Source organism: Somniosus microcephalus, chromosome 2, assembly GCF_052327205.1.
Source record: "Somniosus microcephalus isolate GS21.2 chromosome 2, FLI_Smic_1.0, whole genome shotgun sequence".
Classification (NCBI taxonomy): Eukaryota; Metazoa; Chordata; class Chondrichthyes; order Squaliformes; family Somniosidae; genus Somniosus; species Somniosus microcephalus.
Genome location: NC_140988.1, coordinates 17054416 through 17079573, shown reverse-complemented (window position 1 = coordinate 17079573; position 25158 = coordinate 17054416). Strand labels below are relative to the sequence as shown.

Here is a 25158-nt window from a genome sequence, read left to right as displayed (position 1 = left end):
TGCCAGATTCGCTTAGGTAGACGAATCAAACACATGTGGCTGGCACCTTCTTATCACACCATACACAATGTACAAGAACCTGTGGCTTCCTATCACTCTCATCACCATCATTACAAATGCAAGTTGCCCTGAGCCCTCAATGTGCAACTTCCATTTCCCAGAACACAGAGGTCAGACCTTCAACTGTTTGCCATGACTTTTGTTTTATACATGCACAAAAGGATGACTGCCAAAAATTAAACACAACAAAAGACAACAGAACAGAACACCCAAGTGACTACCCTGGTGACTAATTGTGCTTTATCTTCCTCTTACGCGTGCTTCTACGTGGTGCTTCCTCTGTGGTTTCAGCAGATGTGGAGGCACCTTGCTCACTTTCATGCTGCTCCTACTTCGATACCTTTGGCAGGCGTCCTCTGGGTTTGCGAGCCTCCTCCTGTGTCTGTGCAGGGGCTGAGACGCCCATCTCAGTTGGGTGAGGACTCTGGTGGGGCTCTGACCAAGGGCTACGCAGTAGCATGGGAGTCTGAGCGCTTGGAGAGGAGCCCACATTTCCTTGTTGCCTACCACCAACAACCCTCTCATGGGTCAGCCCCACTTCAGTGATAGGAAGTGGCTGGCCAGCACCTTGCTGCACATCAGGGGGGCCATGAGGACCCATACCTGCACTGGCAGTCCTACTCCAGAGAACTTCCATGAAGCGCTGGTTTCTCTGCTCAATAGCTACCCATCGCTCCTCCAGAGATGTGAATCTATTCTGAACATTCACCATGTTTTCCTGACTCTGGCAACTTATTTCTTCCATGACTAGCCACCCTTTCCTCCTACCGTGCCATCCTTTCCTCTACCGTAGCCATCTTTTCGATGGAGGTAGCCATCGTTTTGACAGAGGTTGCCATCCCTTCTGTGGTGGTGCGTTCATGCGCCATTGCCTCCACAGAGGCACTGCTCATGTTAGACATGGACTCCTCCATCATTTCCACACTCGCAGTACCCCTGGAGACAAAACCTGCCAGAGACTCCTGCACTTGTTTTGGAGGAATTGTGCAGATGATCATAAGTCAATCTGTTTGAACATCAGATGCCAGATCAGTCACTCATGCAATGTAAATGAGAGAGATGCAAATCTATTCTGTCACCAGCTTGCTCTGCTGCGCCCGCCTGACCGTCCCCCACTTCCAGATCCTCATCACCTCCAATGATTTTGAGTGCCGCCTCCTCGGCATTGGTCATTTTGGAAATGGAAGGTGGCCCTCCTCTTGTCCTAGCCCCCTCTCCCTCTTTTATTGTGGGCTCTTTTTCCCTGCAATGAGGGACACAAGTGAAGTTTGAGTGAGAATGATGGAGTGAGTGTAGAGAATCCATAGCATAGATGCTTAGAAGGAGACAAAGATGGAGTGAGGTGCCAATACCAAGGGCACTCCCAGTGCGTTGTTAGTTGTTGGCATTTCATAACCGTGATAGCGAGTGTGAGCGCAGCATAGTCGAATAGTGAAGTGATTGTGTACACAGAGAGAGAGGGATCGTTAAGGGATGTAAGGGTAACATAGAAACATACATAGGAGCAGGAGTAGGCCATTCAGCCCCTCGAGCCTGCTCCGCCATTCAATGAGATCATGGCTGATCATCCAAATTCAGTACCCTGTCCCTGCCTTCTCCCCATATCCCTTGATCCCTTTAGCCTTAAGAAATATATCCAACTCCTTCTTGAATATATTTAATGAATTGGCCTCCACTGCCTTCTGTGGTAGAGAATTCCACAGGTTCACCACTCTGGGTGAAGAAATTCCTCCTCCTCTTTGTCCTAAATGGCTTACCCCTTATCCTTAGACTGTGACCCCTGGTTCTGGACTCCCTGACCATCGGGAACATCCTTCCTGCATCTAGTCTGTCTAGTCCTGTTAGAATTTTATAAGTTTCAATGAGATCCCCTCTCATTCTTCTAAACGCCAGCGAGTATAAGCCTAATCGACCCAATCTCTCCTCCTACGTCATTCCTGCTATCCCAGGTATCAGTCTGGTGAATCTTCGCTGCACTCCCTCCATGGCAAGAACATCCTTCCTCAGATAAGGCGACCAAAACTGCATACAATATTCAAGGTATGGTCTCACCAAGGCCCTGTACAACTGCAGCAAGACATCCTTGTTCCTATACTCAAACCCTCTCGCTACGAAGGCCAACATACCATTTGCCGCCTTAACCGCCTGCTGCACCTGCATGCTTACCTTCAGCGACTGGTCACAAGGACACCCAGGTCTCGTTGCACTTCCCCTTCTCCCAATCTATTGCCATTCAGATAATAATCTGCCTTCCTGTTTTTGCCACCAAAGTGGATAACCTCACACTTATCCACATTATACTGCATCTGCCATGCATCTGCCCAATCACCCAACCTGTCCAAATCATCCTGGAGTTTCTCGGCATCCTCCTCCCAGCACACACGCCCACCCAGCTTTGTGTCGTCTGCAAACTTGGAGATATTGCATCTAGTTCCCTCGTCTAGATCATTAATATATATTATGAATAGCTGGGGTCCAAGGACCGATCCCTGCGGTACCCCACTAGTCTACCTGCCACTCGGAAAAAGACCCGTTTGTTCCAACTCTTTGCTTCCTGTCTGCCAACCAGTTCTCTGTCCAAGTCAGTACCTTGCCCCCAATCCCACGTGGGATGTGCAGGAGTAGGTTGACAATGCAGAGTGCTGGTGATGAGAGCAGATGAGGAGCAGATTGAGGGCAAGTGTGATGTTATACTCACTTTTCCTGAGCGTACCAGGTCATTAAACCTTTTCCTGCTCTGCACCCAGGATCAAGTGCACAATGATCTGGAGCTCACCTGCTGAGCAATTTGCAGCCAGGCTGCTTTGCTTTGCTGTGGAGGCTTCCTCCGTCCAGAGGATGGGAAGAGTACCTCCTTGCGGCCTCTCACTCCCTCCACAAGAGCATGGAGGAAACGGGATGAGGCCTTGGCACTTGAAGTAGTCATGGCAGCACGAAATCCGAGAGAATAAAAGAAAGCTGCAAGGGCCTCTTAAAAGCAGCTGGCTGACAGATGTCAGCAGAGGCGAGCAGCAGACCCAAAACCACGAATTGGCCAGCGTGGCGTGCACGCAGGGACTCAATAGCCCAATTAGGGCAAAATCTCAATTTTTAACTGGCTGAAAGCGGAGGCAGGACCGGAACCCGCCGACCACCTGACCCGCACCCAACCCGCCACCCATGAGAAAATCGCGGCCCTTGTAACCAGTTTAATAGCCAGCCAGCAGTCTTTACTGAGTAACAAATGGTGTGGATCTGATGAATTTTTAGCTGTTAAATATTGTCATGCATCAAGATAGAACCATAGAGGTTTACAGTGCAAAAAGAGGCTATTTGGCGCATCATGCCTGTGCTAGCTCTGTCAGAGCAATGCAAAACTCATCCCACTGCCCTACTATTTCCCCATAGCCCTGTATGGAACTATTGAAAAGAAAAATAAATTATGTAGGAACAGGAGCAGGCCATTCAGCCCCTCGGGCCTGTTCCTCCATTCAATTAGATCATGGCTGATCTGTATCTTAACTCAATTTACCCACCTTGATTTCATATCCCTTAATACCCTTGCCTAACAAAAATCTATCAATCTTATTTTTAAAATTTTCAATTGACTTAACCTTAACAACCTTTTGGGGGAGAGCGTTCCAGATTTCCACCACCCTTTGTGTGAAGAAGTGCTTCCTGACATCACCCCTGAACGGCCTAGCTCTAATTTTAAGGTTATGCCCCCTTGTTCTGGACTCTCCTACCAGAGGGAATAGTTTCTCTCTATCTCTCACAACCCTACCAATTCCTTTAATCATCTTAAACACCTCAATTAGATCACCCCTTAATCTTCTCTACTCAAGGGAATACAAGTCTAGTGTCTTCCATGACCTCAGGACATCCCAAAACACTTCACCGCCAGTGCAGTACTTTTGAAGTGTAGTCACTGTTGTAATTTAAGTAATGTAATAGACGTATGGGACAGTGGTGCCAAGGTAGAATATCTTGCCAAACCGTTTACCTTCTGAATGAGCGCGCAATTACACGTTTAGTGCATCAAAGTCATCGCAGTGGCAATCAAATCTGTCTCCACAGTTGTAATTTTAAAAAATTGTTGCAGACATTTCTGCAACAGCACAAACTTTCTCCAGGGGGGTTGAGTTGAGTTTTCAGTGCAGACTGTTACAGAACCTGCACCCAGCTTAAAAGTCCCCCAGTGCAGGAGCCACATCTTGCTAAACCCTGACTGCACTACCTAAATTTTTGGCACAGTGGTCTGTAACTATTAGGGGATTATTTATTTTTTTGTCTACAAAAGTTAGCATTCTCTCCCGAAGACCTCGATCTTAATTGTAAAATTCCCCCCTTATAATAACGGTAGTGGAATATTTGAGTCAGACGGAACTTCTGTTTGTTAATGATTTCTACAATGGACCTCGTTTTGTTGTGGCATTTTTTAAACAACAGATTTCATAGAATGATACAACACAGAAGGAGGCCATTCAGCCCATCGTGCCTATGCGGACTCTTTGAAAGAGCTATCGGATTAGTCCCACCCCCCCTGCTCTTTACCCATAGCTCTGAAATCTTCCCCTTTTCAAGAACATAAATCCGATGTAAAGTTTAGACACCTTTCTGTCTGATGCCAACTTTGGCTTCAGCATGTGGCTGCAAACTGTTCTTTCATCAAGCAGTGTTTGACACCCGCTCATCGCTCGAGGCCGGCACAGTACTTCGTCGGCCAATTTCTCTCAGAACACCTGTTAATTGGAACAGGATGGAAGAATCAGCAGCTTTGTTGTTTCTAGATACTCAACCTTTCTGGCATTAGCGTTGCATGGTTGATTTCAAAACAGTCCGTTAAGATTTCATTTGGAAAGGAAAACAAACCAGCGTTTCAACCCAAGAACCCATTGCTTTTTTTTTGTGCTTCTCCAAAGACACCAGAGTCTTAAACAGTATTATGATCACTTCTTGGGACGAAACACTCTAGTCCACTGGGACCGTGGGGGAGATGCACGCCAGTTCTCGGCAGGTCCACATTTCTTTGCAATGCAAAAGTGCTGTACATAGAAACATAGAAGATAGGAGTAGGCCATTCGGCCCCTCGAGCCTGTTCCGCCATTCATTGCGATCATGGCTGATCATCCAATTTCAGTACCCGGTCCCCGCTTTCTCCCCATACCCCTGGATCCCTTTAGCCTTAAGAAATATATCCAACTCCTTCTTGAATATATTTAATGAATTGGCCTCTACTGCCTTCTGTGGTAGAGAATTCCACAGGTTCACCACTCTCTGGGTGAAGAAATTCCTCCTCATTTCTGTCCTAAATGGCTTACCCCTTATCCTTAGACTGTGACCCCTGGTTCTGGACTCCCGACCATCGGGAACATCCTTCCTACATCTAGTCTCTCCAGTCCTGTCAGAATTTTATAAGTTTCATTGAGATGTAGTCAATTAACTCCCGGCAAAAAATGAGGTTAATGATACCCAGGGTTGCCAACCCTCCAGGATTGCCCCGGAGTCTCCAGGAATTGAAGATTAATCTCCTGGACACTGCTGCGAGCAACACCCAGGAGAAAAATCACAGAGGCATTAAAGATATGTTTGTTTTTCATTTTCTTTGGCACTTTTGGTATACTATAGTTAGTTATTAGTTCTAAAAATATTGGGAGATGGGGGGGGAGAAAGCTGTTTGACTGGGTGGGGCGAGTGGAGGTGGGAGGTCATGCAATGGAACCTACAGGACTACATCCGACCAGAATTGGTAACCCTAATGATACCCAGGTTCCCAGGATTTCACAATACAGGAAACTCTCATTTAAACGGCACCTAAGTATCCGGAATTCTCTATTAACCGGCAAAATGCATACTCCGAAAACAACACCTCAATAACCGGAAATGTTGCCGAGTCCGAGTCTCCCGCGGTGGCCGAGTTAGTCAGTGGGGGTAGTTCTCCAAACTGCCACTACTTGGCTTCTTGGCGCTGTCAGAAGTCCGAACACCTCAATAACAGGAGTCTGACTCTTTGCTTGTTAAAAATAGTCTCGGTGGATAACCCTCTCCGTTATCCGGAATTTTTAATCAAACGGCACCATCCCGGTCCCGTCGTTGCCGGATACCAAAGAGTTTCCTGTACTGTGGTCGCAGCAGTTGCTGAGGGATATCTCCCCTCCCCCCCCCCCCCCCCCCCCCCCCCCCACCCCCACCAACTGCAGAATTTATCGCCTGCCACAGTTACCTGGCCAGTGCTGCTGCACTTCGAATCTTCAATTACGGTTGGGCCTTTGCAACGAATGGGACAGTGTAAAGAACAGGGCGGTTTCACCGCCACGAACAGCGTGGGTAAAATCCCTGCCATTGTGTGTCAGCCGTGGCACAGTGGGTAGCACTCCCTCGCCTCTGAGTCAGAGGGTTGTGGGTTCAGAGTCCCACTCCAGGGACTTGAGCAGTCACGCTAATCACACTGGGGTGGGGGGGTGGCGGGAAACACCTTTGGTGCATTCGTTAGAAATTTTCCACTTCTCACATCAGCCCTCCTTGTAGTCTGCCTGACTGTGGTGCTAATTTCTGGTCAGTTTTGTACTCCGGGCTTGTGGTCACTAGTTGTTGGATTGAGATTGTCTGTAACTCATTCCATGTCGGCCGTGGCTCAGTGGGTGGCACCCTTGCCTCTGAGTCAGAGGGTTGTGGGTACAAGTCCCACTCCAGAGACTTGAGCACAAAATACTAGGCTGACACTTCAGTACAGTGCTGAGGGGGTGCTGCACTGTCGGAGGTTCCGTCTTTCAGATGAGACGTTAAACCGAGGCCCTGTCTGCTCTCCCAGGTGGACGTAAAAGATCCCATGGCACTATTTCAAAGAAGAGCAGGGGAGTTATCCTTGGTGTCCTGGCCGATATTTATCCCTCATCAACATCACTAAAAACCAGATTATCTGGTCATTGTCACATTGCTGTTTGTAGGAGCTTGCGGTGCTTTCCTACGTTATGACAGTGACTACAGTTCAAAAGTACGTCATTGGCTGTAAAGCGCTTTGGGTCGTGAAAGGCGCTATATAAATGTAAGTCTTTCTATCTATGTCTGACTCTTGCATCCCTTCCATTTGTGCTAGATTTGACTGTAGGCTGTAGAAATGAGGCAACGGTTGCTAGCGCAGTGCACCAGGGAGTGTCCCCTGAACTACTGACCAGATCAATAAGTGACTGGGGACTTGACTATTTGCTTTCATTCTCTCTTTAATATTATATATGTATTAGCACTATTATTATTGCATCTGAAGACATTTAGCCTTCCACACTATAAACTTTTTGCATTGTGCCAAATGCACAGACCTTTTATAGGGAAGCATTGGTGCTGGACAAGTACTACTATGTAAAGTACTTGCCTCCGATATGTTGCAGAAGGGTTTCATGATCAAGCTAACTTCTTTTTGTAGTTTGCTCTTATTGAAGCTATGCTCTGCAAAGCCTAGGGGTTGGAGTGCATTTTAGTTCGTTTTCAATATGAGCATGCCCCAATTATGTAAGGCACAATTGAACTGAAGGAGCGGAGTGGCCAGCGGGGCATTGAGTTGTATAAACTTCTGGGTTTAATAAAACTGCTTGTTACTTCAGGTTTTATTTTTGAGCCTCTCCTTGCTGGGTTTTTCCTGCTCCAGGGACCTGAGCTCACTTTGTATTGCTAACCTTTCCATGCCATCTCGGAGGTGTTAGGATAAATATGCTTCCCTTTGGATATGGTGTTAAATTGAGCTGCTGTTTTCCTGTCCTGGAGGTTGATTAAGATCTTGCACCAAGCGTGGTGGTAATCACAATACTCTTGACATGTTATCCCCAGGAGAAAACTTCAGCCCACTAATCTGGCCATAAGCCTGTCAAGTTTCATTCCTTTGATTAAAATGAAATAAAATCTTGACCTGCTTCTTTGTGCCTCACTTTTTAAAAACAAACACAGCTCTTTATATTTGAATACTTGAGCTGATTGAGCAGAGAACCTTCTGAGGTTCTTTGTCTCAGATCGAAAGATAATGTAGACATAAGTAGGCTCTGGGACTCCGAGTGACTAAGCACAGATCTAAACCTCTCTGACAGCCTCTCTCCACCCCCACCTCCAGTGAAGCCAAATACTGCATACAATACTCTAACTGAGGTCTTACGGTTCTATGTAGACTTCTCATTACCGCTTGGTTTTTATATTCTATATTTCTTGTGATAAAATGTAGAATTCCATTAGCTTTTTTTATGGCCTTCTCAACCTGAGGTGCTGCCTTTATTGGCCCAGAAATTCGGGTCGGGGGCTTCCCGACCTGCACTTACCTTGCGCGCCGGCCGTTGAGCTGTGGGCCCCCGTGGAATTCCGATCCTGGGCCTGGTCCAGCTGCAGGCGCGCAGTGCTTGCGTATCCCAGGGGCGCAGTTAGTTCGATGCGTCCCCTGAGATCACGTGGGCCATGGGGAGCCAATCGGAGCAGGGAATGCTTCATTCATAAGTTTGACAGGAAGTGCTGTCAAACTTAGAAATACTACGAGCCCCAAAACATCACTAAATCTTCAAATAAATTTTTTGAAAACCATCACATTTTTAAAATATACTATAAATTACATGAAATAACTATTTTAAACAATAATTTAAATTTTTGAAAAAATAATTTTATTTTCTAACGGGGCTAAAAAATAAACTTATCTTTCTTTAAAGTATTTAAAAATAATAAACCTGTGGAAAAAATGTTTTAATTTTAATTAATTCACCACTTACCTTGTAAAAAGCAGGCCTTGCGACTGCTTTTTAAATGTCCAACTTCTGGAGGCTTACCTTCCCGGGAAAACCTGCAAAAAAAACGTAAGTTCGATGCGCACGCGCAGCCTCTCCTGCGCACACGCAGCCTCTCCTGCGCACACGTTCGACCTCTTAACCCTGCTTTCAAGGGAACAGAAGTGCCGGTTTCCCGCGCATGCGCAGTGCATGCACGAAACCGGCACTTCCATTGGGCTTATGGGTGAGTACCCCGTGCGTACTCACCCGTGGAGACCCGAAGTTCTGGGCCATTAATGTCCTGTGAACCTGTGCCCCCCAAATCCCTCTGCTCTTCCACAGCACCGAGCCTACTTCCATTCAGAGCATAATTACTGCTGGTGTTTTTTTCATTAAAATGTATCGCCTCACACTTGCTAACATTGAATTCCATCTGCCACTTTTTAGACGATTTCCCCATCTGATCAATACCCCTTGGCAGCTTCCAAATCGTTGATGCGCACTGTGAACAGAAAGGCCCCAGAACTCAATTGTGGGGCACCACTGCCCACCCAACCATTCTGAAAAACTGCCCTTAATTCCTACTCTGTTTTCTCTCGCTTGTACTGTAACTTTTTTTTAATCCAGTTTGCTATTCTCCCCCAAATTCCATACCCCTTAATCTTCTCTACTAATCTCCCACGTGCAGTACCTTGTCCAAGGTTTTCCAAAAGTCCATGTGCACCACATCCAGTACATTTTCCCCCCCATCTAACATGTCATGCGGAGTAGAGTGAGAGGAGGTACATGGTGCCACCTGTGGGTGTTCCAGTCCACTGCTGCACCCCGAGCTGGCTGGATTTTTATAATCCGTAACTGTGTTATACTTTGCAAAGTTGGACTTGCTGTCATTAGAAAGTATAGCTTGTTCCCAAATAAAGATCAGCTGGACATTTTTTTCCCCCCCTGTGAGCGAGTTAAAGGCTCATGCATTGCTCTAAGTGGATTATAAATGAATATCTACCTCTCGGCTAACACCCTACTGTGCAAAGTAAAGAAACAGTTGTCCGATTTCTCACTAACACCAGCTGCATATGCCGCCTGTGAACGGAAATAGATTTATTTCACCCAGCCAGCTGGTACTCGTGAGAAAAATGCACCAAAAATCAGGAGTAACTTCATGAAACCAAAAAGCAAGAGATGATTTAGTCAGGATGTTTTCATTTATTGTTTCATTTCAGTGCAGAGGCCCGGCAGGGTTTAGTCTGCGTTGAGTTCTGAATACAATTTGGGATCCTTTGGTTTTTCCCAGTTTTCTCGAGCCAAGAGATGTGCCCATTAAAAGTAAGGTTGGAATACTTTAAAGGAATGTTTTAAAAGTCCGCAGGTGATCTATTGTCTACCTTCAGAATCACAGAAACCCCACAATGCAGATAGAGGCCATTTTGGCCCATCGAGCCTGCACCGACACATATCCCACCCGATCCCCGTAACCCCTACACCAACACATATCCCACCCTATCCCCGTAACCCCACGTATTTAATCCCCCTAACACTAAGGGTCAATTTATCATAGCCAATCAACCTAACCCGCACATCTTTGGACTGTGGGAGGAAACCGGAGCACCCGGAGGAAACCCACGCAAACCTTCCGGGGGAGTGGTCCCGCTTCCCAGGTAGGGTGGTCCCGCCTCCCAGGTAGGGTGTGGTCTCGCCTTCCAGGGGAGGTGGACTTGCCTTTGGGGGGACGGCGGGGGTGGTGGTCTTGCCTTCCAGGGGTGGTCTTGCCTCTTGCCAGAGTGCATTTCGGTTGACTGTGCCCATGAATTACACTGCACCATAACAGTCAAGATACACCTGAATCAAAGCAGGCTTTGTAGCCTGACGAGCCTGCAAGCTGTTGGACCTTCTGCCCCAGTGAAATGTAACTTCATGTCAGCCTTCAGTTTTATGCAGTTTGGCTCCAAGGAAAATTGTCACACCACTCTTAATAATCTTCCAAATGAGGCTTTTCTGGATTAAATTCCAGCTCTAGTATCTTGTTTGTAATTAAAATGGTCACTGCATTTTGGTAAAAATATTTAGTGTTGACTAATGTTCCTGTTGAGCTGCGGGGTTGTGCAGTGATCTGAAGGTCCCGCGCAGGCCGCTCGCCACTTTTAAATGGAAAACCCGCGCATGCGCGCAAATTTGAATGGGCCGCGCAGCCCGTTAAAGGGGCCGCGCACCCAAAAATAATTAGAGGGGTGTCTACTGAGGTAATATCTCGTCAGAAAATAATATTGATCAAGTTGTCAGGTTTAATTGAAGGGATTATGTCTCAGTATCTGGTCCATGTTGTAATCAGAATGCACGTCTTAGTCAGACTGTTATATTTTCCATCAGCTCTCTGGTTACAGCTCGGAGTGATGCTCTGTGTCTCACATATTGTTGCTTTGATCTATTTTAGTGCACAGGCGTGCTAGTAATCTACACAGTTAGATTGTTGCCTGGTTGCGTTGAAAGTCAGATTTTAGGCAGATGTGGGTTTTTTTTGTTCTGTGTTCACCACAGGTAGAGAATTTATTTGAATCATTTGTACCTGTTTGTACACGAGAGAGATTAAAAGCCTCGACATTTTGATGGGAAGCAGAGCTTTGGGAGATATTAATGGTGTTAACATTGGAGCTGTGAAGGAGACTGCATCCTTTAACCGCTGCATTATGATGATAAATGTACCAGGATAAATTAGCCGGACTATACATCATTTAACACTTAACACGTGTTTCACATTAGGACAAAAGAAGCTGCAGTGCCCTCACTGGAGCACAAACTGCCCGATGTCTCGTTAATACACCAGCATGTGTAGGATATTTTTCACATTATCTTGTTAAGCAGGCATCCTTGTGGTTTTGGGAAGTCATCAAGAGTTTCAGTCCTTGCAGAAAGCAGGATTTGGCCAAAAAAAACACTCCAGCCTGTGCTGCAACAGGTGCTGCAAGGTTTTTATATCCTGTTTTCTGATAAATTTTAAAAAATTGCCTGACTTAATCACTTCTTCATAATATTGCCATTCATCATTACACGTTTCTGTTCCACGCCTCATTCTTACAAAGTATTAAAAAAGAGGATTTTCTTGATGCGTTTTAACTTGGAACTTAATTCAGATTCTCTGTAACACAAACTTATTTTTAATGTTTCTAGCAAATTGCAGTTTTCAGCCTCCATGGGAGACAGTATCAGATGTGAATAATAAATCTTTATTTTCTCATTAAAATAAAAGAGCCTTTGTATCAAAGATAGCATCTGACTAATGGGCATAAATAGATTTTTTTTTTTATTTCTGATAGTGAATGCTTTTAACCACAGCCCAAGTATGTCCGACAATTAGAGATCTTATTAACAATTAACAATTACAAACCCAGTATCCACGTGGCTTTTCAATGTGAGTCGAGCGTCCATTAACCGGTGCTCTAATCAACTCCTCAACTTTGCACTTACAGAATGCACTCAGGCGAGGCCTAAACACAGCGATCTTCCCTTCAGTTAATCACTGAATGAATGATATGATGGACTGGATCCTACTAGGAAAAATTAATGCAAAACTTGAAACCAATGCGCAGATTCTTCTCCTTTTAATTCAGTGTGTCAAAAAACCAACCCCTCATGTTAAGACCATTTTTAATTCTGCCCCTTTCCAAATAATGTATCTCGGCCTGCCTGTCTAGTTCTGGATCAGTTTTCCCTGCATTAGAAATGCTAGATGATAACTGTAATGCAAAAGCAAGTTACTGCGAATGCTGGAAATCTGAAATAAAAACAGAAAATGATGGAAATACTCAGCAGGTCAGGCAGCATCTGTGGAGCGAGTAACAGAGTTAACCTTTCGTCAGAACTGTAATGGTCAATCCGTGTATGTATCTGTAACGCCATGTAATTTGTAACTTGGCATGTACTCTGTATTATGCCAGGACCTGAGAAAGCAAGTAACATTCTTTACAAACCAGTTTCCTGGTTGCCATTATCAACTCTTTTTTTGTTTCTAATCATTAATATTTCCACCAACTTGGCTTAAGAAAGCAGAGAGTTCAGATACTATTGGACCAAAGTGTACTTGTAATTGTTTTCAGTTACATATTGGTAATCAACAACATGTGCAAGAATGTAATGCCAAGAAAAAACAAACTTGCATTTATATAGCACCTATTGTGACATCTGGATGTCCCAAAGCGCTTTAATAGCCAATGAAGAATTTCTTGAGGTGTAGTCACTGGTGTAATGTTGGAAACATAGCAGTCAATATGCACAGAGCAAGGTCCCACAACTAACAATGAGATAATGACCAGATAATCTGTTATTTAATGATGTTGCTGAGGGTTAAATATTGGCCAAGTCACCGGGGAGAACTCCCTTGCTCCTCTTCCAATAGTGCCATGGGATCTTTTATGTCCATCTGAGGGCAGAGTGGGCTTCGGTTTAACGTCTCATCCGAAAGACGGCACCTCTGACTCCCTCAGTACTGCACTGAATTGTCAGCCTAGATAATATGCTCAAGTCTCTGGAGTGGAGTCTTCTGACTTGAAGGCGAGAGTCTACCAACTGAGCCAAGGTGACACATACCTGTCCTTTTTAAACATTGGCCCGGGTTTTGCTGGATCAGGGCATCTCGTGGCATATCCCATTAATTAGTCTTCCTGTTCATGCACGGTTAGGTTTTTAAAAAATTTGCCCACCAAGTTGCTGGAAGTGCGAGCAGATAACGGCTCGGTGAGGGCAACAGCCCATCTGGGACCTTGGTGAACAACGAGTCAAACAGTTTATCTCCTTAACGAAAGAGATTAAAGGATTTGGGAAATAAACAGAGGAAGGACTGAGAAGGAGGGTGAATTAGATTGGGTGAATTCAATGTCAAATCCGGTGCAGAAAGAGAAATAAAGAGAGGGAAAGAAAGATTAGATTAAGATAGAGAGAAAAAAAAAGGAAAAATAAGAAAAATGTAAAAATAAAATTTGACACTTTTAAAACCTCCGAAAACAATTCACAACCAGAAGGAATGAGAGACCAGATTTTTAATTGTTCACTTTCTGGGCAAGTGTGGTTGTGTGGCAGTCATTAACAATTATCACATCATTAAAAGGGTACTTCTGCTGTTATTTGCTAGAGGTAACTTTCTGTGGCGAGTTTAATGGGCAATTAATGTGCAAATGCAAAAACATACTGGCCCAGAAATTCAGGTCTCCACGGGTGAGTACGCACGGGGTACTCACCCGTAGGCCCAATGGAAGTGCCGGTTTCCTGCATGCGCGGGAAACTGGCACTTCCGTTACTCTGAACGAAGAGGTTCAGAGGTCGAACGCGTGCGCGGGGGAGACTGCGCGTGCGCATCAAGCTTCGGTTTTTTTTTTTTACAGGTTTTCCCGGGAGGGTAAGCCTGCAGAATTTAGAAATATAAAAAGCAGGTGTAAGGCCTGCTTTTTACAAGGTAAGTGGTGAATTAATTAAAATTAAAACATTTTTTCCACAGGTTTATTATTTTTAAATACTTTAAAGCAAGGTAAGTTTATTTTTAGCCCCGTTAGAAAGTAAAATAATTTTTTTCAAAAATTTAAATTATTTAAAATAGTTATTACATGTAATTTATAGTTTATTTTAAAAATGTGATTTTTTTTTTTTTTTAATTTATTTGAAGATTTAGTGTTATTTTGGGGCCGTAGTATTTATAAGTCTTGACCGCACTTCCTGTCAGACTTATGAATGGAGCATTCCCTGCTCCGATTGGCTGCCCATGGCCCACGTGATCCCAGGGGACGCATTGAACTAACTGCGCCCCTGGGATACGCAAGCACTGCGTGCCGGCAGCTGGAGCAGGCCCTGGATCGCAATTCCACGCAGGCCCACAGCTCAACGGCCGGCACGCAAGGTAAGTGCAGATCGGGGGCTTGCACCCGCAGGAAGCCCCTGACCCGAATTTCTGGGCCAATGAAAATGACAGGGAGAGTAAGGGCGAGATTCGTTTTCACAAAACTAACGGCGGAGCGGGGCACATCAGCCAGCAACTTGGAGCGATTGGCAATTCACGGAGTATCTCTTCCTCGCCACAAGTTGCTGGCCGATTTGCGCATTAATAACTGCGTGCGTCGTTCAGACGTCGTTATATTTTCAGTAAAATCTGGACCATTATGTCAGAAGCATACTGATGGAATCCATCAGAAGATCCTATGGATCCTATGTTTTCACAGGGCTGTTTTGCATCCAATTCACACAAAGAATTATGAAGATATTTTTATTAAGATCAAGTTCTCACTTTGGCTCTAATTTTTCCAGTGAAAACCTTGGTCACCCAAAATGGGCAATAGCTGCAGAATTCCCCGGTGATGTATCTGAAAACGTCGTTTAAAAGCACACACATCAAAGCTCTGAACTCTGTGACACTGCCAACTTTAAAACATCCACATTCCGCAGTGCAAGTATGTCATGTCATGCCGTTGTGTGCTACACAGTTGGGTAGTTTATGAAGCTTCATTCTTGTTCCCCTGTAGCTGTTAAGTCAATTCTCTCTTAATAGTGTGCTCTCGGGAGGCAGGCACACAATACTCCTCCCATCACCGTCAAAGAATCATAGAATCGTACAGCACAGAAGGAGGCCATTCGGCCCACAGTGCCTCTGCCGGCTCTTTGAAGGAGCTGTCCAATTCATCTCATTCCCCTGCTCTTTCCGCAACAGCTCTGCAAATTTTTCCTTTTCAAGTATATATCCAATTCCCTTTTGATAGAAGAGAGTCAGCATCTCCAACAGCACCTGAGACGTGTCTTTTCCAGCAGCCGAAGATATGGATAGCTCCGGGCTATCCTCTTTCTGTTGATGCTCAAATGGGTCCAATGGGGACTGGCAGAACACTAGTAAATGTAAAAAGGGGAGAAGGACATGTGGAGGTCACAGGCCCCGCTTGAGGGTCACTCTTCCTAGTGTCCCAACATCAATGTAAAAGTGCCTTTTATATATGCTGCAGCTTCCATTCAAAGTTAGGTTTGTTGTGCAAGATAGTCAACAATTATAAACTTCAGCAAGGTTGAATGTTATTCCTGTGTCTTTAAGTTGTTTCAAACGTTTGACCTTGATTACGGTGTCAGCCAGTGGCTCAGTGGGTTCAAGTCCCACTCCAGAGACGTGAGCACAAATTCTAGGCTGACACACAAGTACAGTACTGAGGGAGCGCTGCACTGTCGGAGGTGCCGTCTTTCAGATGAGATGTTAAAACGAGGCCCCGTCTGCCCCCTCAGGTGGAAGTAAAAGACCCCATGGCAATATTTCGAAAAAGTGAAGGGGAGTTATCCCTGGTGCCCTGGCCAATTATTTATCCCTCAATCAACATCACTAAAACAGATTATCTGGTCATTTTCACATTGCTGTTTATGGGAACTTGCTGTGTGCAAGTTGGCTGCCGCATTTCCTACATTACAACAGTGACTACACGGCAAGAAAAGTACTTCATTGGCTGTAAAGCGCTTTGGGACATCCGGTGGTCGTGAAAGGCGCTGTATAAATGTAAGTCTTTTTGTATTTTTGTTTGATTGTGAGTACAGTACGGAAACGCAATACCGATAATGTCTGGATGGCACAACAGTGTATGCCCTGGCGATGCACGCCACACAGTGGTAGGACTCTGGTTTACACCGATGACTTCTCCACACTCTGAGCTGCTAATCGGTGGAGGACCACCGTACCTTACATGAGGGAGGGAAACCAGAGGAGAAGTTTCATCCACCAACCAGACCCATTGTTTCCTATCACAATGAGTTATTGGGGTTTAGGAACCAGTTCCCACTGCCATCGACCTTATCTTGCATGTGGCTCAAAGGAGGTTGTACAGGAGGAATAATTGGATGTGTGGTGGAAGAAAGGGGAGGAAAAAAATGTCCTCTCTCACAAGCAAAAGACACAACATGGGGTGACTCAGGCAGAACAACTTTGTGATGCCCAAGAGTCTGGTGAATAATCAGTAAGTTTAGCTAGATAGCAAGGAAATACAAATCCCAACAAAGTGCTCTGCTGGAGTTGAATAAGTACTCGCCTTTCACACAAAGGTGGCATGAAATGTCAACGAAGGATTAAAAAACAAATCAGTGACATTTTCTTGGCATTAATACCTTTAACCTTTCTTTGAAGAATTTATATTGAGTTCTGTGAATTGCCTGGAAATCTTGGGAAGTTCACTACCCTTTTGTGTGTGACAGTTCGGAGTAATTGAATAAAAGTACAATCATCCTACACTTGCATTTGGTAATAAAGATTAGAGTGCAGAAAAACTGCAGCTGATATTGTGGCTGAGACATACAAGAATGTTTTTAGGTTCAGCGCTTCGTGTATGTATATTTTTATTGCCCAAACTATCACCTTCTCCAGAGGAGTAGCTCATGTTTTCTTTTTGGGCCAAACGATTGTCATTTTATGTGGGGACAATGGAATCCGACAGCAGATGGAAAAGGAGACCGTGAGTGGGGGCATGCAGAATCAAATATGATGGGTCAAAGGGAAGAGACACAAGAAGGAGCAAGAGCCAGAGGACAATGGGGAAATGAAAGGCTGTGCAGGGCAATAATGTGGGCTGTTCACCTATCTTGCATCTGTATGTCAGCCGTGGCTCAGTTCGTAGCACCCTCGCCTCGGAGTCAGAAGGTTGTGGTTTCAGGTTCCACTGCAGAGACTTGAGTACAAAAATCTAAGCTGACACTCCAGTGCAATGCTGAGGGAGTGCTGCACAGTCGGAGGTGCCGTCTTTCAGTATGAGGCGTTAAACCGAGGCCCCGTCTGCTCTCTCAGGTGGATGTAAAAGATCACATGGCACTATTTCGAACAAGAGCAGGGGAGTTATCCCCGGTGTCCTGCCCAATATTTATTCTTCAGTCAACATAACAAAAACAGATTATCACAGTGCTGTTTGTGGGAGCTTGCTGTGCACAATTGGCTGCCGCATTTCCTACATTACAACAGTGACTATACTTCAAAAGTACTTCATTGGCTGTAAAGCGCTTTGTGAAGACTGGTGGTCTTGAAAGGCACTATACGAATGAATTTTTTTTTTTTTTCTGCGTGTACTTCCAGTCAGCTTTTTCCATTATAAATTCCTGTGTCAGCATTTCTAATCGAAGCTGCCTATGCAAAATTGTCACAGTGTAATTGCACAGTCCAGTGAGTGGAGCTACTTCAGTGCCACCACTGGTGGGAGTGTGTAGTTACAGCTGACAAGTTTACATAACCAATTTTTCATTAGTAATGTGGATGTTTGAATTTTTAATGAAATATATTCTTTAAAGAAAGTATGATTTTTAAAATGGGCATAGAATTACATATGCAAGCCTTGATCCAATTATCGCCTGACGTCTAATTCTCTCTCATCTGCAAACTACATTTTGGTCTTGACTCCCCATGTATAATGCCACAGGAGATTGATGTATGATCCAGTGTGCATTTTGCCCATCACACTCTAGCTGTCACTCTTTTCTGTATACAGATTTTGCATCACATTTGTACCTGATTGGATCAAGTCATTTGTTCCGTAAACAGCGACAAATCAATTGGAACACATCAATCAAAAGCAGGTCCATTATAAATTTCCATGTCCACATTTATAATGGAAATTATCTATGTCAAGTGTCACATTGTAATTACAGCCTCCCGACAGTGGTGGTGCTCCAGCGCCTCAGTTTTGCATCTTGTAGCGCCTCAGCCTGTCGTGCAGAGAAACGTTTTGCTGAAACCAATTCTACTTCTCTACTTCTCAAATTGTCCTAGGTTTTGTCAAAGTATGATATAAAAGTAAGGACACAATGCATGACTTGAAAATGGGGACCATATTTGGTCAGCACATCTTGGTGCAATTATTCTCTGCCATCTGTTCCACTTTTCACTTAAAGCCTACACTTGGTCTTCACTCTCCATGTGCAAATGATGTTGTAATGTGTGTTGTTTTGAAGGCTGGCCAGAGTAACTGAAAAATTAAAAACAATGTGGAATTGATTGCAATGGAATTGTTTGCAATAGTTTTGTAAAATTCTTATGTTGTCTGTTGTGTAGTTGTTAATGTGTTTGTACCCAGCTGGTTTCTAAATAGAAATTGTCTCTCTTTAGTCTCGCGAATCTATTCGATTAAATGAACTGAAGGCCGAAGTATCACCACGGATTTCTGCAGAGGACCTAATTGATCTGTGTGAGCTGTCGGGACCCACCAACACCAAGATGCCTACCAAAAAGACAAAATCAGGGAAGCCAAAACTGCTTGTGGTGGACATTCGTAGCAGTGAGGAGTATCCTTACATGAAGTACTAGCTGGGGGAGCCCGGCTTTGCCAGGGCTGTTTTGGGCCGGGTGGTTTAAATCGAGTGCGAGGCTTTGGGGCCTCTCTGTGTCCCTCTGTGAATCTGCTGCCGGGCAACATTTTAAATCGAGTCCCTGGCTTTTGGGCCCTATCTGTGTCCCTCTCTCAATCTGCTGCCGGGCAACATTTCTACCTTTTTAATACCTTGAAAGATGAAAGTGAAAGTACTTATAAAACGTTTTTGGTAAATGTTATGTTATTTTTAAAAGAGATACTAACTTTTTCAAAGCTGGATGATCAAAGTAGTTTGAGCTGGAAGCAGTGAAACAATGGCTGCCACATCCTGGTCATTGTTGATATGTAAGCAAGTACGACAGCCAGTTTGCGCACAGCAAGGTCCCACAAGCAACAATGAGATAAATGACCAGTTAGCTTGTTGGGGATAAAAGTGGGCCAGGAGCACGGTGCTTCTTCTCTTCGAATAGTGCCAATGGATTTTAAACATCTACCTCAACAGGCGTGCGGGGCCTCAGTTTAACATCTCATCTGAAAGACAGCACCTCTAACAATGCAGCACTCCCTCAGTACTGCACTGAAATGTCAGCCTAGATTACATGTTGAAGACCCGCAGCAAGGCTTGAACCCTCAACCCGCTGAATCAGTGGACAGCGTGTTACCACTGAGCTAAGCTCACGGAGGATAGATCAATGGTGAGAAATTGGACCTTTCTACCACTTTGCACTTTTAGTATCCAGTACTCCCTAGTTAGTTAGAGATCACAAGAACATCAGGAGCAGGAGTCAGCCATACGGCTCCTCGAGCCTGCTCCGCCATTCAGTAAGATCATGGCTGATCCTCGACCTCAACTCCACTTTCCAGCCCGATCCCCATATCCCTTGATTCTCCAAGAGTCCAAAAATCTATTGATCTCGGCCTTGAATATACTCAACGATTCAGCATCCACAGCCCTCTGGGTAGAGAATGCCAAAGATTCACAACCCTCTGAGTGAAGAAATTCCTCTTCATCTCAGTCTTAAATGGCTGACCCTTTATCCTGAGACTGTGACCCCTAGTTCTAGACTCTCCAGCCAGGGGGAAACAACCTCTCAGCATCTACCCTGTCAATCCCCCTCAGAATCTTTTGTTTCGATGCGATCACCTCTCATTCATCTAGATCGGATTAGATTCAGTGTAAACATAGGCGCACAGGAATTGCTAGACAAAAAAACGACCACAGTCCATCCAGTTCAGCTTCTACCATCCTGGCAGCTGCATGATACAACAATAATGGAGTTGTTGACTAATCATAGCAATCAATCTCTATCAATTAGTCTACATCAGACCCAGACATGAGATGGGGAAAGCCCCAGTGGTGGAGAGCTTTGGGAACTATAGGTTCAAGGTCACCTATTCCTCCCAAGCACGCCACACTTACCATATGTCATGTCTCAAATTACTCATATACTCTTTCCCAAAATATTATTTTTAGAAATCCAATTTGCAGTTGAATGAAACAGTACTATCTGTTTCCATCATCTCCCTAAGAAGCCTGTTCCATAGATTGACCACTCGCTCACTGAAATAATGTTTTGCAGATTAGTTTTGCATTTACTCCCTCTACTCTACTTGAAAGATGTGTCTTAATCTGCATTCTGTATCTCTGACGTTTCCCCCCCCCCACCCCCCCCCCCCCCAAGGTTCACTGTCATTGATTTTAAAATAAGAAAACCTCATTTACCGAAATGTTGTTTGTGCCATTGATCCAGCCTCCATCTTAAACTAGATCTCAGCCCTTCTGGAAATACCACCTGCATTGTGTGCAGTGTTCTGGAATTACATTAAACCATAACTCAGTAATGCCTGCAAAACAAATCAGATTTAAGCAAAGGTGCATTCCAGCTGTTCTTTCATTCGTGTGAAAAGTATCCTCTTACATCTGCATTATATGTTAGTGCAATTCTTCTGTAGCCATCACACAAGATGATTACAGATGAGAAAGCCTTTTGACCCATCATAGTCTATCCATCTACACTGGCCATGAACCCACCCTTGCGGCATCCATTTGTTTCTTAAATGATTCCCGAGGTTTCACCTCCAAAACTCTGTTTTCGAGTCCGTTCCACGTGTTCATTGATCTTTGTGTGAAATCCCCTGATATCAGCCCTAAATTTGTCTTTTACAAGTTTTAACGCACGTCCTGTGTCCTACTCTTGCAATTCAATCGAAAATAGTTTTCTGAATTTACTTTTTCCATACCATTTACAATCTATAATGGCACCACTCATGTGCCTCCTTTTAAGGCTGAGGAGCCCAAGTTTCTCCAGCCTTTCCTCACTACAGAGACCTCTAAGACCACATGTAGGATGCTTTTACTGGGAAAAAACGTACGCGTTTAAACTCTGCTGACTGAAATTGTTTTTTCGCTTATTTCAAATAGCCTCCATATGATAGAAATTTTACACAAAAGTTAGGATATTTTATTTGTTTAACAGATTAATTTTGAAAATGGAACTGTCTGCTGCAGTTTCTGGTCTAGAACGGGTCCCAAATATGGTTTCTGGAGGAGAAAACTCATTGCTTGGAAAATGGAGGGAATGAGTTACAGAATACTGTTAGACTTTCCCTAACCTCTTTTGGCTTACTTGGTGTTAGAAACTTTAACAAAGCCAATCTTACAGATGTTATACAATTGAATCGAAGGATATAGGAAGTGTGAAGATAAATTGCAGCTCCAGAAAGAAAGAGAGACTCGCATTTCTGTAGCGCCTTTCACGACCACCGGACGGCTCAAAGAGCTTTACAGCCAATGAAGTACTTTTGGAGTTTAGTCACTGTTGTAATGTGGGAAACGCGGCAGACAATTTGCGCACAGCAAGCTCCCACAAACAGCAATGTGATAATGACCAAATAATCTGTGTTATGTTGATTGAGGGATAAATATTGGCCAGGACACGGGATAACTCCCCTGCTCGTCTTCAAAATAATGCCATGGGATCTTTTACATCCACCAGGGTTTAATAATTGAACTATTATTTAATAGTATGCCGCACTTGAAAATTCACTTTTAACAAACCTTTTTCAGAATATTCACACTATACAACATTCTGTATTCCTCAGTATGGAATGCTATTGTATTATTACTGAATTTGTTTTGCTCTCCTTGGGTTTCACAAGAAAGAACGAACTTGCATTTAAATAGCACCCTTCAGATTGTCCAGATGTCCCAAAGTTCTTCCTAGCCAATGAATTAATAACATATAGAAACATAGAGAAACATCCCAAAGTGTTTCACAGAGACATAATTAATTAATAAATGGATGCCAAGCCACAGACATAGGAGGGGTGACGAAAAGCTTGCAAAAAAATGTGGGTTTTAAGGAGGGCCTTAATGGAAGAGATGGGAGGCGGAGAGGTTTAGGGAGGAAATTCCAACACGTAGGGCCTAAATGACTGGTATGGAGGGATGCGCAAGAGGCCGGACTCAGAGAAGGGAAAGTACAGGGGAGGGGGAATGTAGTTTTGAAGGAGATTACAGCCGTAGAGAGGAATAAGACCATGAATGGATTTAAGTACAAGGATGAAAATTTTCAATTTGAGACATTGGGAGCCAATGAGGACGAAGATGATGAGCGAGCAGGACTTACTGCAGGGTAGGCTATGGGCAGCAGAGTTTTGGATTAGTTGAAATTTACAGAGATCGGAGGATGAAACACCAGCCGGGAGTGCACGAGTCAGAAGGCGACAAGAGAGAGAAAAAACTTGGATATATATAACGCCTTTCACAACCTCAGGACGTCCCAAAGCACTTTACAGCCAACGAAGCATTTTTGAAGTGTAGTTACTGTCGTAATGTAGGAAACGCTATTGTTGTAATGACAGAGGCATGTTGAGGGTTTCAGCAGTGCATGGGTTGAGACAGATTGGAGGCGGGCAGAGGTGGAAGTAGTTGGTTTTGGTGATCGAGAGCATATGGGTTTGGGAGCTCAGCTTAGAGCGAGGTTATGAACAGTCTAGTTCAGTTGAAGTGCAGTCAGTGTTGCTCTGTAAGCAAATAAAACAGCCAATTTGTGCACAACGTCCTAAAAACACCAATGAGATAAATGACCAGTTAATCTGTTTTTAATGTGATGGTACCTTGGCCAACATTTATCTCTCAATCAAGAGAACTTTCCTGCTCATCTTCGAATATTGCAATGGGATCCTTAACGCCCATTTAACCAAGCAGATGAGGCCTCTGATTTGCATCTTATCCGAAAAACGGCGCCTCCGACAGTGCAGCACTCACTCAGCACTGCACTAAAGTGTCGGCCTAGATTATCTGCTCAAGTCCTAGAGTGGAGCTTGATCCTGTAACTATCTGACTCAGAGTTGAAAGTGCTATCACTGAGTGGAATTAACACTTAGGATATTAGACACTTTCATTACCAATAGTTAGACACTTTCATTACCAATATTAATAGTAAATTTCCGTGATGGCATCAGAATCACATGATTTCACGCTTTTATTTACATTCCTAGCAGAGGAATAGATTTTTCTCTTATTCCAATGTTTACGTTGTACTTTTTTTTCCAATGGCTTATAGTACAGTAAAGCTAATGAAGTTCATATAATGTTGTACTTTACCAGAATGAACTAGCTGATCCATTTACTGAGTATGATCCCAGTGTGCACAAAAATACATTGGTCCATGTGTGAATGTAATCGGGTTATGCCTGCGTTTATTTGTATCCATTTGACTGGAAATAAGTTGGAAAAAGGACGAGTAAGTGCGATGTCGATGTCAGAAGCACTTGTACGTGAAGATAGGGTGTGAGTTCAACAGGTAAGTCTGTGTATGTTATGCAGCCACGAGTGTCTGACTCAGAGTTTATTGCTGGTTTTGAAATTTGAACTTGGATCATTTTGAAACTTCGACAAAAAATTATTTTTGAAGCAGCTACACTTTTAAATGTCCACATGGGTGCACTAAATCATTTAGGATTTTTTTTTACAGTACACTCAGCAACTAATGCTTATTTTGTATTTTTATATTTTATGAGTCCCTTTATGAGTTTTGACATGAGGCTAGCCAGCTGATTTGTAAAGTGAGGGCTTGACATTTGCTCAAATGAATCGGCTTCTTCAACTTCTGTTCGGTTTACAAGATCATACTGGAGAGAGTCTTTTTTGGATTTATTAATATCCTGGACCAGTAAATGTTAAACATTTTCACCTTTTTCAGGGCTGCAGTAGCCCCACTCAATTATCAATGGTTTCAAACCCTACACTTGGTCAGTGTCCAGATATCTTCCTATTACTGTATGTGCATTTTCAAGAAAGACTTGCATTTATATAGCGCTTTTCATGACCTCTGTGTCCCAAAGTGCTTTACAGCCAATTAAGTACTTTTGAAATGTTGTCACTGTTGTAGTGTAGGAGACACAGCAGCCAATATGTGCACAGCAAGATCCCACAAACAGCAATGTGATAATGACCAGATAATTTGTTTTCGTGATGTTGGTTGAGGGATACATGTTGACCAGGACACCAAGGAGAACTCCCCTACTCTTCTTCGAAATAGTGTCATGTAATGTTCCCTGTAATTTTTTTATGGGCCACGCGGCCCATTCAAAATTCCGCAGGTGCACGGTGTTTCTATTTAAAAGCCAGCTCACCGGCTGCGCGGGACCTCCAGAGTGCTGCGCAGCCGCAGCTTAAAGGAAACGTTGGTGCCATGGGATCTTTTATGTCCACCTGAGACGGCCGACAGGGCCTTGGTTTAACGCCTCTGTCCCATTCCCCTCCAACAGTGCAGCACTCCCCCAGTACTGCGCTGGGAATGTCAGCCTGGATTATGTGTTCAAGTCCCTTTTGTGGTACAGGTATTATGGTTCTTGTTGGCCATTTAGTGAAAGTGGGGCTTCTGTTTTCTGGCTGATATCTCACAAGGGTGAACTTGTCCTTGTAATTAAATCTCTTTCCTTTATTAACCTTTGCTAATGAAGAATGAATTACATAGCTGCCTGTTTCCTTTGGGTCTCTTTCCTGTGATGTGTAAGAATGCTTCTTTAATTAACCATCACCAATTTCTCTCACATTCAAATCCATTGCAGTTTCTGCCCACATCCTG

At 44.0% G+C, this 25158-nt stretch overlaps 1 protein-coding gene across 7 annotated transcripts in view; it reads left to right on the top strand.

Annotated features, from left to right (window-relative positions):
- tbck (TBC1 domain containing kinase) overlaps window positions 1-25158 on the top strand; it is a 223106-nt gene that overhangs the window by 139081 nt on the left and 58867 nt on the right. For 5 of the 7 annotated variants that reach the window (XM_086006962.1, XM_086006942.1, XM_086006952.1 and 2 more), the window contains one exon: window positions 18862-19037. The exons of 1 other annotated variant lie outside the window; for it this stretch is intronic. In XM_086006962.1, the coding sequence (XP_085863088.1) occupies window positions 18862-19037 (176 nt within the window). Of the gene's footprint in view, window positions 1-18861; window positions 19038-21726; window positions 24159-25158 lie in introns of those variants that run through there. One more of the 7 variants, XM_086006983.1, reaches the window with a different exon arrangement.